Source organism: Pundamilia nyererei, unplaced genomic scaffold (assembly GCF_000239375.1).
Source record: "Pundamilia nyererei isolate P.nyererei 1_Seehausen unplaced genomic scaffold, PunNye1.0 scaffold00063, whole genome shotgun sequence".
In the NCBI taxonomy this organism is placed as follows: domain Eukaryota; kingdom Metazoa; phylum Chordata; class Actinopteri; order Cichliformes; family Cichlidae; genus Pundamilia; species Pundamilia nyererei.
In genome coordinates, this window is record NW_005187464.1 from 792,856 (window position 1) to 807,899 (window position 15,044).

General features: G+C 41.2%; 1 protein-coding gene across 3 annotated transcripts in view; it reads left to right on the forward strand.

The window, feature by feature from the left end:
• The window catches only part of LOC102209762 (protein FAM222A-like), a 31,996-nt gene that overhangs the window by 7,983 nt on the left and 8,969 nt on the right, over positions 1–15,044 (forward strand). Inside the window, exons 1-2 of one of the 3 annotated variants that reach the window (XM_005735201.1) lie at positions 1,007–1,313; positions 11,457–11,625. In XM_005735201.1, coding sequence (XP_005735258.1) covers positions 11,496–11,625 — 130 coding nt within the window. In that variant the 5' untranslated portion in view covers positions 1,007–1,313; positions 11,457–11,495. Of the gene's footprint in view, positions 1–1,006; positions 1,314–11,456; positions 11,626–15,044 lie in introns of those variants that run through there. The other 2 variants (XM_005735202.1, XM_005735203.1) reach the window with 2 other exon arrangements.

The following is a 15,044-nucleotide window of genomic DNA, read 5'->3' on the forward strand; positions in this document are numbered from 1 at the left end:
GAGAGAGAGAGAGGCACGGAGAGAGAATGTGAGATGCTGTATTTGCTCCAGTACAACATGTTGGTAAGTACAAAATAGTGCCTACCATAGAGTTGTTTCACCTGTGACTTTTAAATGATGCCCAGATGATACCAAGGAGCATAAAGTGTGTCAGGAAAGTATCCCCCACACTATTACACCACCAACAGCAGCTTGAACTATTAATTCAAAGCAGGATGGATTCATGCTTTCATGTTGTCCACGTCAAATTCTGCCCCTTCCATCTAAATGTTACGGCAGAAATTGAGACCATGCAACATTTTACCGGTCTTCTACTGACAGGAGTGGCACCCCGTGTGGTCTTCTCCTTCAAGGTTTGATGCATTGTGATTTCAGCGCTGGTCTTTTGCATATGCCGTGGTTGTAACAAGTGGATGTTTGAGTTATTATTGCCTTCCTACCAGCTTGAATCAGTCTTTTCTTTGACTTGTAATGTCAAAAGGCATTTTCATCCAGAGAACTGCCACATAGGAATACCACAGGATAGTTTCTCTTTTTCAGACTATTCTCTGTAAACCCTAGTGATAGCTGCAGGTTGTTAGTTTCTAAACCACCACCATATAGATGACCCGTGAATAACAATCTAGGTGTATAATATATAGCTTTTGGACAGAGGACACCTACTTGCAGTTCTCCTCCTGAACACCTAATCTAATAAAGGGTTGATTAAGCACTGCTAACTGGATAAGCTGCAGAAAAAACCCGTCTGGAATCCTGGTGTGTAGCTCTCTTGATCGATCAGATGTGCTTGTGTAAAGACCGAAAACTTACATTTGTTCTGGGCCAACACACGGGACGCTCTTCCCCTTTAAATCTTTCCGCTAAAGGGGAACGTGCTTCCTTTGACTGGTTTGGGATCACGACAGCGGCCGCCCTCTCTCGCGCACGATTGGCCGAGCCGTGGGAATATTCAAATGAAGCTTTGATTGATTGGCCCGGAGCCGGTTTCAACCGTGCAGAGGACTCATTTTCATTCCGACATCACTCTCCGTGGTTCACACGGCTCGGTTAGGCTTGCTGACATGATATGCAAGCGATGGCAAGGAAAACCTAATCGGTGAAATTATCTCCCACACCAGCGGCGAATATGTCGAGGAAGTGCAGTTAACGGAGCCAGCTTTATCAATGGATATTCCTCCCGGGGTTTCAGGCGCTCATCGCGAATTCTGTGGCGAGATTGCTTTTGCAGAGGAAATACGCCTTCCGAGCAGGAGAACAACCAATCAGCCGTGGCGAACCAAAGATAAACAAGCCTTATGATAAGACAAAACTCTGTAAGACATCGATCACGTTTCCCCTTTTTCCTCTATAATAATGTTTCATCTCCTCTGTGGGGACTCCTGTGAAATGTTTGTTTTTTAGTTTTTTTCAGTAATTTAGTTTGCCATGCATTTGTGCCAGTCAGACTGCCTCTACTCTAATTGTGTGTGTGTGTGTGTGTGTGTGTGTGTGGTATTTAACAATAACGGAGTGAGAAAGGAAATAAGGTTCGTACGGGCGCTTCAGCGTGTAATGCCAGCATTGATTTTAGGTTGACAGCGCTGAATTGGTGAAAGATGCCCAGTGCGCACTAATAGGATAGGAGCGTCTCGCCCTTACTGTATATCATTATAGCTGTGTATCATATCTATTGGCCAGTGTGCATTCATCAGAGGTCGCTCATTTGTTTTCGTCTTAAACAATAATATATAGTATTTACTAGCTCCAACATGTATTTAATGAGTAATTGTAGAAAATATAGGAGGCACGTGATTTTTATTTTATTTCAAGACACAAAACATTTTTAAATTTTTAGTCTTTTTTTTCCTATAGAGGCGTTATGGTGTAAGTAAATATCAGTCGGCACATCCATGAATGGGATGAAGGCTTTGAAAGGCGCTTTATATGTCAGCATCTCAGTGGATATGGGAAGTGCTTTGAAGTATATTATCGGTCATTCATGGCTGCCTCAGAAGGTTTCCATTTCTATTGTCTAGAAGCCGGAGGTGGGATCATCGCACCTCACTGCACCGGTGGCAGCCGAGGTTGAAGGTTAGCCGCAGCGGAGTTCCTAAAGATTATTGGCCAGGTGTGAAATTCTACCCTGCATGCTTTTCCTGCTTGGGCCAGATCCTTTATTACCCAGAGAGATGGGATGTCACAGCTTAGCACCAGAGGCAGAGAAGAAAAGCCAGCAATTTGGTGTTTTATTATCATCTTCTTTTTCTTCTGGCTGTTTCCAGAGCAAAAGAGAAATATATGCCAACTCCCCTGGGTTTAGTTTAATAGGCTTTTCTGGGTCGTTTTTCTTCCTTATGGCTTTCCTATAAACATATTTAAATTATGACTTTCTGGCCTTTGATTTATTATAATGTCAGAGTGTATTGAAAATATTGCTGCCTGCTCATTTCCATCGCTTTTCTTTTCACTCTGAAAGCTTCAGTTTGAAAATCTTACTTTCAGCTAACTAGCTGTAATTACATGTTCACATTGTGTTTGCGTGTTTGAAGTATGTGTTGAGTCCGAACTTGCTCGAGAGGCTTTTAATTTGCATTGTATCAGGAGCAGTCAGTGTGCAGGTAACCCCCATGGGGGTTTCCCTCTGATCTCACATCTCACACCCCAGCAGTAATTCCAGCTCTGTGAGGGAAAAGGGATTTGTCATTTGGCTGCCTGCTTCCCTTTGCTTTCTCAGGAGCGAAGCTGAGCTCTGATTTATTGTGAAATTTCCTCAGGCTGACTCAATCTCCAGGCCTACCGAATTACTGAATGGAAGGAGCTGCTCGCTAGGAGAATGACCTTTTCTTGAAAGATTATTACTCAGGCAAGTGCAAGGACTAATTAAGGTCATGTCCTTTTTTCTGCTATGTCATCCATTGACTGACTTTTCAGGGTACAGCGAATTTTCTGTGGTGTATCAGTCCATGGATGTGGAATGATAACATGAAGCAGATGACTTGGAAAATATATGGATGGGTGACAAACAAAACCTGATCCCTTCTCCTCTACAGTAAGGGGATCCAGTGGCTCCGTTGTGATGTGGATGGGATTTTTGTCCTCTTCTTTGTGTTTCCAGTAAAAAGTAGCCACACCCTACAATGCCCTGTCTTTATTGTCTTTTCTACTCAAAATAAGCCCATGCTTTACAAATTGAACACTGTGTTGTATCCAGTAAGACTTAAAGTAATGGCTGGGGTGATAAACGCATAAGGAAAGTGCTTACTGAAGCCATAAATGAAGTGAAAATTGGGGCGATTTTTGTAGGCCGCGCATTAATTGCTGTCTACTATCAGAAGAGTCGCCCCATGCTGGTTATTAGAAGGAGTTCAGATTTAACCAATTTCCAGTCTGGCTTCTGATCCAGAAACTATTTTACAGCCTTACCAGTTGCCTGACTTCAAAGCACTGAAATACCTGTGGGACGTTATGGACTGTAAGTACTTTGCACAACCATCAGACTTGGAAGAATAGGAAGAATCAATGCCAAAGTGCACCGAGGCTGTTTGGTGGCACATGCTGGCCCGGCACTTTACTCGGTGCTATTTCATTTTTTTTCATTTGGTTTGTCATCTGTCTTCTGTGCACTCAACTTGTCCATTTCACTGGGATAATGTCAGCGGTTTTGTTGCTTAGCAATTTCTCCTGTGCACCCTTTGTAATCAGCTCTTTATCTGCTAGGAGATGTCAGGTGTAATTATGAGCAGCCTGTCATCTTTTGAAATTTGTCTAATTGGTCTTTTAATTCTAACAGGATGAAGGCTTAGTGAGACGTGGGCTGTGGGTTGAAGGTTAAGGACTGGGACTCCTGAGGTTAGGGAGGAGGGAACCAGCCCTCCTAAGGTTGTTATTGTTTTGTCTACATACTGCTACTTGGTAATTATTTTTGATTAATGTAAAGCCAAATTTGAACTGATGCGTCATCATTTAGTCTGAAAAGAAAGGCGGTGAGATGATGTCTTTATAAGCTGAACCAAAGATCAAAGACTCTTTTCTCATAGAGCATTTTAATGTTTCTGTGATGCATGGCAGAAAGCTTCTCATTAGGTTCATCTCCCGCATAAGAACCATACAGGCAGCATTTTCTCCACAGTTTTTAATGAGTTGTTTGTTTGCCCCGAAATTTTAATGGCTTGAAGGAATCAGTGACCCTTTACAATTTAGCAGTAAACTAAGAAGCCAGGAGACAGGACTTGGGAGAAGATTGTTTGTCTAACATAAACTCATTTTTATCTTTTTTGTCATGGAATTGGAAGACTAAAAACAATCCTGCCTGTCCACGGTTTGGCAAACAGATGTCATGTTAAAATAATAGTCTTCATCTACTGACAAAAGAGCTTATCTCTCCACAAAACCTACAGCTCACTCTCATTCACGATCTGTTATCTTTGAAGTCAGGGTTTTCTAAAGGCCAGGCTGCATACCCATAGCTCTTTGACAGTGTGTCTCAAGTGTGCATACTGGGATAAAGATAAGATAAAGCTCTGTTTAGCCTCTAATGCTGCTTTGGCATTGGCCAGTCTTTACCCAGTGTGCAGTGTGTTTCTTTTACCTTGGCACTGTGTGTGCACATAGACCATTTTGGGTCAGCCCAAGGCTTCCTGCTCAAAAAAAAAGGCTGTTTAAAAAGGTTTAGATTCGTGGCTGAATTTGTGCTTCACATCTTTATGTATAAAATGTCAGAATTACTGTTTTCCAAATAGTTAATTTAGTATTTAGACTTCTTTTTTTTCTTTTTACCTTTTTTCCCTAATACTAGCATTTCATGCTTGCACAAATGAAAGCTGAGCATAAAAGCAAAATTCGACATGTGTATAGGTTGTGTCGTGTAGATTAAATACAGACAGAAATGACCTATATTAACAGAAAAGTAAATGATTAATTGTTTGAGAAAAACTGTGACCCTCACAGATCGTCTGTTTCTATATCAAAGTCCTTCAAGAACCTCGAGCCTACCGTGGACTAGGTCTGGTCATTTGTTGACCAGCAGTTTCACTGGTCCCAGGACATAAATACAAACTACACATAAAAATCACCCAGTGAAATCTGAAAAACAAAGCTTGAAAAGTTTGATTGCTTTTCCCTGAAATGTAGTTTTAAAAAGTTGAATTAACTGTTTGTTTTTTTTACCCTGTAAATTATACTTCTACCACCATCTTTGCTGTCGCAGAACTCTTCCATAGATTTCAATTCAGGATTCTGCAATTCGGCCGTGGGCCAGTGTTAGCTATTTAATATTAGCTGGTCAATCTATTGGCATTGTCATGCCTGTTATATAAAATATTTTAAAAGTAAAGAAGAGACATATCAGTATTTGGTATCTATCTTAAAAATCTTGTATCAGTCAGACACATCTCTGGAAGTTAGAAATGTCAACTTGTGCTCAAAAAATGTTGTCGCTATTAGATAAAGGGAGGGTTAAAATTTGGTCATTTGAATTGTATGATTGTGGGATTTGCAAAAAAAAAGTGTGTTTAGAAGGAAAAAGTGATTTACATAAGAAAGTAGAGGGCACACAGCAACCTCCAGGACTGGAAAAATAACTGCAGATACGTGAATGGGTAAAGGCTGTAAACATCTTTATAGCTCACATTTTAATATTAATCATATTTTCCCAGTGACTTATTGACCTGGCTAATAATGTTGCATAAGTTACATCCAACCGAATGCTCATCTGCCGCAATATTATACATGATAAATTGCATAAAGTTTGTGCTTGCATAAATAAGTTGTAGGAAATGCGTTCTTACACTGTTGTAAAGCCTTTTACAGGAACTAATCTTGGTGCTAATGAGGCTCATTGTTATCAGCCGCAGGCCCAAAGTGTTCTTGCTACTAAAGCAGAGTGACTTCGGGTTGTTTGGCTATCCTGTACATGAACCTTTGTTTCCTTTCTCCTTTATTTATTTATTTTTTGCTTTCTCTACGCTAAATGTGAAAAGAGAAGTATGGCTCTCTTTTGTATGCTATTCTGATACCAATTATGTAAACTATTATAGAATTTAACCAGGCCAGCTCTTATCGGTTAATCCAGAAGTAATAGATTCTATTAAAAATGTATGAAGGGATTGGGGACGGATGATCTGTGTGTGCGTGTGTGCATGTGTGTGTGTGCGTGTGTGCGTGTGTGTGTGTGTGTGTGTGTGTGTGCGTGTGTGTGCGTGTGTGCGTGAATTCAGCAGCTGCAGCAACACTGCTGTCTAATTCTGTCTCTATGTGAGGTTTGTCTGGTCTCCATTACTTAGACAGGTTCCTGCAGTGCCTCTGAAAGCCATACATAATATACAATTAATTATACAGTAAGTGGATTGTTATTCATGGACCCTGTCATTTTTATTCAAAGTGAGACACTGCTTTTTCTCTTTTGTAATAACTAATTGCTCTTTGTTAGTCATTTATTGATTCTCATTTAACCTTCTTTTCTGGGTTTTTGTTCTCTCTCTTTGCCTTTTGCTTGCCTTTTGCTTGCCTGCAGTTTCTGAGTAGAAGGAAAGGTATTAGCATAGCACCCGTGCTAATCCACTGGCAGAGTGAAAAGGGTGCTCGTCTTTTTCATTATCATCTAATTATTTACAGAAGATCCTGAGAACTGCTAACGGTAGCTGAGATGGTTCGGTTAGGGAGGTGTGAGTGTAAATGTGGCAGCGTGAGTGTGTGCGTGGAGCCAGCGTGCATGGTGTATTTGTGCATTTGACATTAGTTGAGAAGGAGGCTCTTTGTGCAATTTGCCTCTATCTCAGCTCTGACCCTTAATGCTGTGCAAAGTCATAAAAGACTCCAGAAGGTCAGGCAGATGCTCTTGTCTGAGCCTGTGTATAATTTAGGGCTTTTTCCTCCGTTGATGGATGTTCTTGTGCAGCTGCTTTATACATCCAAACAGGTAAAGCAAGAACACAAGCCTTTTTATGTGTTTTATAATGCAGTAGCATTGTCTAGGTTATCATGCGTACCAAACCTTATTATCTCAGGGAATGAATTTATAATCGGTGAATTGTCAGGATATAAATGGTGCTGCTTTGGTGTAGTCATCTCAAGAATAACAAGATGCCTGAATAATTCAGTTTGAATCATCTGCAAACTGTTAAATTAAACAACCATACTGAAGTTCACCTCACCTCATCATCTCCCAGAATGCCTTGTGCTGACAGACGTCACATTATAATATGAAGCATTTTACAGTATGACAGGGACAAAGGGGAAAGGCTTGAAAAACGACTTTGTCCGCCAACATATCCTTATCAGAGCACCATGGGGGACAATTAGATGGGCTGCAAAAACAAGGCCTTTATCTCCCCGTCAGGTCCTCAGTGGGCCACACAACATTGCTTATCACTTACATGGATGTCGCCTGAGAGTCAGAAGACCTAAACGCTCGAGTAGCTTATATCTGAATGCATAAATACTGTAGATTATGGAGCAGACAGTCGCACATATTGCTTAATTCACACCTCATTTCTTTATATTTTTCTAGGAAAATGGGAAATACGTGCAGGAAAAAACAGCTTAAAAGTCAATATAATAGTATGTATGTAATAGTACGACCTCCTTTATTCTTCACACAGCCTGAACTCTCTTAGGCAAGCTTTCTTGTCATTTCTTTGAGGAATAGTTCTCCAGGCTTCTTGAAGCACATTCATATCTCTTGTTGGCTGTTGGCTGCCTTTTGTTGCGTTCAGTGTAAAGATGATTTCACACTGCTTTTTTCTATGCAGTGGCAGTGTTTGAGATCATTGTCATTGCTTAAAAATGAAGCTGCTGCCAATCAGATGCTTTCTAAATGGTACTGCATGTTGGAATTATATTTGAAAGTAATTTTCTTTGTTCATAATTCCATCAGTTTTGACACGAGCTCTGGCCGTGAGTGGCTGAATTGCAGCCTGAACCATGATAGAGCCTCCACCTTGTTTTGCAGAGGGCTGTAGATTTCTTCTGGCATCCCCAGTGTCAGTTTGAACTAAAAATTAAAAATTTGGACAGATCAGTCTATAAGATCTGATGTCACTGATTTTCACTCCACGTTTTGTGTAATTTGGCATACTTCAGCTGTTTCTCCCTGTTTCCCTTTAAGAATGGCTTCTTGACAGCCATCCTTCCACTGAGAATGTTTCTGATGAGGCTTTGGTGAACAGTAGCTGGATCAACTGTCGGGTCAGATGTATCTCTCAGGTCCTGTGTCAGGTCTTTGCAGGATCTTTTACCTATTTCTTAATGACTTTCAGATGCTGTTCATCTGCTGTAGATATGCAAAAATACTATTTATTTTATGTGTTATCATTTTTGTAGATTCAACTAACAGGCTGCTAATAAGAAAGCACATAACAAAAGAGTTTAAAATTGGTTCTTTGCTAAGTTGCCTGTGAAGTGTAAAAACAACACTGGTTCATCCTTTGAGTTAAGTGCCTTTTTTTGTGCTCGAATAATTCAAAGGTCATTCTGAAGTGGCTTAATGAACAAGAAAGCAATGTTACTCTGCAAATGGTCAGAAGCAAAGACTAAAAAGCAGACAGTGTCCAAAGAACAAGTCCTAAAGACTTCTTAAATAAAAAATACCATACTCGCTCATTGGAAGCAAAATACAAAGGAAGGATATATCATAAGAAAGTGCAAAGCATAAAAAAGATTCATCGAGCAAAACTGTGTCTGTATAAAAAGGATGAAATTGCTTGAGGGCTTGAGATAATATCATGCATTCTGACATTACTTTCATTTCTCTTCTATTTCGTGGATAATCAGACTATTTTTAAGATTTAAGTTTGTGCTCTCAGTGACTTTTTTTGTCAAGTCCTTGCTGCCCTCTCTTTGAAATATAGCGCCCTGCTTGATGCATTTTCTTCCAGCTGCAAATTATGGGAGTAATGGAAGGTATTCCAAATTCATGTCTCATTTTCTGCTTGTGAAGGGATTTCTCCAGACGTGCATTTTCTCTCTTGTGTTCCTTCTGCCTTTTCAGTAGTTCCCTCTTGACAAATGTGTAGTAATGGAGGGGTTGTTGTGAAATTGCTATTATTTTCAAAATGGAATCCAGGCATACCGAGGCTTTTAGCTCTTCAGATGTGTGTGTTCAGATGAGGCAGGTTGCGCTGAGCAGTTTGAAGTGAGCTTGTCACCGAGGGACAGATGTTGAGTGGAGGAAGGGAGTGGGGGAATCTTTTTTCTTTTTGGCACCTGAGTAACACAAGATCCACTCCGTCTTCTTCCTTTTGAGGCGAAGGTAATCATGTTTCTGCAGCCCATTGCTGAACATGCTGTTATGTGGTTGACTTGCTTTAGCTGCCCTCCAGACCCTGAGGCAGAAATCAAAACAAAAATCCAGAAGAACCTTAAAAGTAAAAAAAAAAGGGCAATCTGAAAGCTACATGCTGCAGGCTCGTAGTAGCCATTTTGGGGACTACTGCACATCTAAGAAAAATACAGTGTTTCAATTTGTAATCACCAGATTGATTAACTAGTATACCAATAGTTCTGCGGCATTTTGAACTGACAGCAGTTGTCTGTCTTCGAGATGGGCTACCTGATACAAATACAGCACGATAGCCTGAGGTTTCTTTTTTCTTAGTTTTGCAACGCTGGCATTCAGAGTTGCTGACTCTTTCAGATAATCAAACAGAATGTCAAATGCGATTATCGCTGAAATATTTCCTCAAAGCGCAGCTCGCTCTTTTTAGAGTGATTGCTTCAATCAACACAGCTGTGGCTGTGGCTTTGGCGAGTCTTGTTCAGACACAGGCTCTCATTTCCTCTGACAGTACTTAACACTGCAAACAGCGCAGCCTATTTTAGGGAGCGAGCTGCTTTTGGCTTTCTCTGCTGATCAATACGGTCATAAATTTATAGAACAAGAAACCAAGGTCTCAGAGCCGGTTAGAAATTGAAACACGCAGCCCGAGGCTACAGGAGGGGTTGTAAATGATCTGTGATCACAACAGGCAGAAAGCAAGGTTGATAACGGGAAGGAGCCATCATAACAACTAAGCAGAGGAAGGAGATGGAGTCATCATTAAATTATATTACTTTCTTAAATTTACAGTCTCTGCATTTCATCGAGGGGCAGCTGAATTTTAATATGGTAAAAGGATCTGAGTGGTTGCAGAAATTTAGATCTGCGCTTTACAAAGAACACGCCTATTGGATTTTAATGTCCACGAGGAAGCTTTGCAGTTTGCTTCCATCAGCAGTGCCTGATGCTTTTAATTTGAAGTTAAAAAAATCACTGGATAATCGAAGGAATAATTAGCCCATCTATTTGATAGATGGGATGCCACAAAACTACACACAACTGTTCATCTTCCCTAGAGAAGGAAACCCAGTGATTACATTTAGCTCCGCAGGCACAAATAAGGCAGCCACCTGCTTTAAAAAATACATATATCTATTTTGAAGATTAGCTTGAATTTTGGAACAGATAGCTGTTGGTGGTCAGAGGCTGAATCTTTATGTTGAGCAGGTCTGATTTTTCAGTAACTACGGATATTTCTCAACATCTTCTGGGTGAATGTGATTTTAACCCTCTAGAGCAGTGGTTCTCAAACTTTTTCTGGTATGCCTTGCTTCAGATGTTGAAAAAAAGGGTCACATGCCGCACTTTTTATCAATCAGCAAAGAATCCAAGTAGAATTTTAGTTAAATAAAGATGTTTTGTTTTTTGTCTTTACAATTTACCCCTGGACTTCAAGGCTCTGGCAGCAGTGGCTCTGTGCTCCACAGTTTGAGAACCAGTGCTCTAAAGCAGGGACGTCAAACTTATTTTACATCGCGGGCCACATAGAGCTACTTTGATCTTCTGTTGGCCCGACCGGTGAAACTCCCTCGTCTGTCGGTGTACAGAAATGTAACTAGACATTTAATCCCTGAGATATTTTAATATAAGAAAAATTAGTGCAATTTCAACAGCGCGTGTCAGTTCTTCTGCATGCTGGTGGAGTAAATGAAAGATATCTGTCAGCACAACTCTTTAGTCTTAAATTGTATGTAATAAATGTGTAAAATTACAGAAATCTAATACTTATGAATGACCATTGGGAAGGTTTGTATTAGTAGGAAAAGCTGTAAAACTTGTGAAAATATAGTTAAAAGTTAAAAATTGATGCCACCCTTCACATTTTCCAGAGTCATCCAATTGGCTGATCCAGTCTCCTGTAAAGTCTAAAGGGACTGTGAAGTTAACAGTGGTTATTCAAAGAAATATTGATGGTAGATGGTTATTTTAATGACATTCCTTCTGATCTTGACTGTACTTTGATGCCTTAATTAGCGGATGTTAGCATACCTGCTAAACATCCCCACATTAACATTTTCATTGTGGACAGAGGCGAGTTAGCGTTTAGTTAACTGTACAGTCTCTAAAACTTACTGATATGTCTGTGTGGTTTTGTCTATCAGGTGTTACGTGTTAACCAAAGTGTAAAATCATGTGATTTCTTTTTGTTGTTGTCTTGTTCTAGCAGGTTTACCCAGGCTGTGCGCAGCCCTAGTGAACTATCATGCTGGCCTGTATCCAGAGACGGCAAAACTTCTCATCGCAGCATTTGGCCTGCACACCCAAAAGCCTCGATGTTCCGCCGCCGCCATTGCTGCTGCCGGTACCACCGCTGCAGTCATGCACCCACAAAGGTGAGTCCTATCGAACACATTTAAGACATTTTGTCATAAAGTATCTGTTTTTCACGACACACTGGGAGTAAAAAAAAAAAGAAGTCACGTTCTACTTGACCTTGTTGGCTCAAAGTGCTCGTAAAGATCACACGTGGTTGTTTTCAGCAGCGCTCGCTGAGATTCCAGGTACTGTGGAGCATTTTGAATTAAAGTAATGGGCTACTTGATGATAATGTCTGCTAATTGTAAAAGCTTGTAATCAGCGTGCTCATGCAGTGCAAATGCATGCAGGTCAGAGTGGACAAAGTGAAATTACAGAGTGACTCAAATCGCCCATACAGGGTTACTAATGATGCTCACACTGTGCAGAAGGTGCTTCGTGTGTGGGTGTTGTTTGACCTTCATTTTGAATGATTGCACGGCATGTGCTGTAAGGTTGAGTGTTGAATCTATGGGAGTGGAATTTATGATTAGATTTCTTTCAATTAACTGATTAAATGAGATGATTATTATTTTCTTTATGTAGTTTACTCTGCTTTCATGCTCTTTGTGTAGTTGTCCAACTTGCTTCCACTGGTTCATCCTACCTGCAAAGCCTACTTCTGCTCTGTTGTCTGTTTCTCATCACCCGCCCACTTTCTTAGATACACCTGTTCAACTGCAAATATCTAATCAGGTAATCGCATCGCAGCAACGTGGTCAAGATGACCTGCTGAAGTTCAAACCGAGCGTCAGAATAGGTAGAAAGGTGATTTAAGTGACTTTTAATATATAGTTGTTGGTCTGATGTATTTCAGAAACTGCTGATCTGCTGGGATTTTCCCACACAGCCATCTCTGGGGTTTACAGAGGATGGTTCAGAAGAGGAAATTAAATGGTGTGCTGCAGTTTTCTGGGTGAAAATATATTTTTTTGATCTTAGAGGTCAGAAGAGAACAGCCAGGCTGCTTCGAGCTGACAGGAGGGTAACCATAAATAAAATAGCCAAGGTTTACAGAAGAGCATCTCTGAATGCACAACACATGAAAGTTTGAAGCAGATGGGCTACAGCAGCTAAACACCACTTCATGCACTTCTGTTGATTAAAAACAGGAAATTGAGGCTACGGTTCTGCACAGAAACTGCACTGGTCTGATGAGTCTTGATTTTGCTGTGACATTCAGATGGTAAGGTCAGAGTCTAATGTAAATAACATGAAAGGATGGATGGCTTGTATCAGTGGTTCGGGCTGCTGGTGGTGCTGTAATGTTGTAGGCGGTAATTTCTTGGCACACTGATTGGAGTGAAGTTGCCCCCCCTCCCTGTTTGACACCACTTTTGTTTGATTTAAGGTGGGGGGGGGGGACTTCACTCTGATTACCAACTGAGCATTGTTTAAGCATCACACCGTAGCTGAATATCGTTGCTGACCGTCAAACCCTTTATAACACAGTTTGCCCATTTTCTGATGGTTGCTTCCAGCAGGATAACCCATCAAATCATCTCAGACTGGTTTCTTGAACTGACACTAAGCTGACAGTCCTCAAATGGTCTCCGCAGTCACCAGATCCAAATCCAGTAGAGCACATTTGCATGTGGCTGAATGGGAGATTTGCGCCATGGACGTGCAGCCAGACACTTCTGCAGAAACTGTGTGATGCCGTCATGTCAATATGGACCAAAATCTCTGGGAATGTTTCCAGCACCTTCTTAAACCCATGCCTTGAAGAGTTAAGGCATTTCTGGGTCCAACACAGTACTAGCAAGTGTATCTAATTAAATGGCCAGTGAGTGTTTCCCAGTTGTTTCTTAGCTTATCTGACTGATTATGTTCCCGGTTTTCTTTGTTTGCATGATCTTGTGCACTCTCGTGCGTCTCGTTCTCATTTATTTCTGATAATTAGATTTCCTCAGGTTGACCTTCTATAGAGTCATGCTGTGAGTCTAATGAGGTCACCAAACTCCAGGCAGTTAAAAGTACCATAAAAAGTGAAACGAGACTAACAGCATGGGGGGGGCATGTCAATTAAGTGCATTGTATACAGTTACAATACAAGCTCCAATCAGCCAAAATAAGTGAAATCTGTGGTGTCGCAGACTGCGCAGTTAATTATGTCTTCCTTATTTACTTGTAGCCAAGCAGTGTGTATCCAACCATATTCAAATTTGAAATGCTAAAAATTCATTCCCTCTTAAGCTCCATCTACTCATCCCTCATTTCCCCAGGTGAAATACCCCTTTGTCTTTTCTGTTATTAAATATTAATTGGGAATCAGTGGAGCGCTTGTCTGCTAAATGTTGGAACAGAAGGGCCTGGTTTGCCTCAGGCAGAAACAGGGATGCATTTTCTCATCCTGTTTACCTGCAGGGCCTCCACCCACCCCCCTCTACCCCCCTTCAGTTTTGTGCACTGCACTGTGCGTGGTGCAGCACCCTCCAGCTGTAGCCTGACATTTCAAGCGCAGCCACAGGGAATAAACTACTGATGGGAGCTCAGTCTGTGTGGTCTGGGCTTCTTCCTTAAATGAGTCGTTGGATCAAGTTAAAAGGGGGCAGTATTAAGCCACTGCTGTGCTTTTGAAAGCCATTTTCATTTTTAGCCATCGATAAATGGAAGGTGCGGGGCCATTAGAGCTCCCGGCCACGCAAACCAACGCGAAAGATTTCTGAGAAACGACTGTTAGGAATTATGTGATGAGAGTAATTGAGAGCTGTGATGTTCGCTGTTATCTCAGCTTGAAAGCCGGGGCTGGAAATGCTTTTTTTCCCACGCTGCCGGCCTGCACTCGGCCCGCCTTTGAGAGGGGGAAACTTTGCCCAAGCAGCATAGAAACAAATGAGGAATGACACTGGTGCAAGGAAGTATTTGGCCAGAGCCTCCTCGAGCACACATAACCAAGTGTTAAACCCTGAGGTTACTCTGTTCTGTGAGTACCTAGCCTTCATCCAGGGAGCACTGACGTGGAAAGAGCGAGGCTCGTGAAAATGAGGCGAATGAGTGTCTGAGTGTTTTTATTTTTGTGTTTACCAAAGAAGCCTGTGAATAGAGAGGTTAGTGTGAGTGAGATTTAAGAGCATACGGTGTCAGCGTTTTCCTGTGCCTCGCAGAGAATTAGCACTCAAATCTGAAGCTCTGTTGGGCATGGCGAGTGGCTTTAAACACTACAATAAAAGCTTTAGCCGCTACCGCTGTGAAGAAGAAGAAGCAAATCACAGGCAGCGTTTCCTCTTTCGCCATTGCAGTTGGAGTTAAAACGTCTCTGCACTGTTGTTAGTTTTTGAGACAGTGAATCAACTCTAACTACAGTAGAGGTGAGCCAGCTTTGAGTCCCCAAAGATTATCTGTAGGGAAAATGAATGGGATGTCTTTTTTTTCTTGAACTGGGGGCACCTGAAATAACTCTGCCGGTGACTTTAGAACAACTTTAAAACGTTATTGTGAATCTTTTTAATGCCCT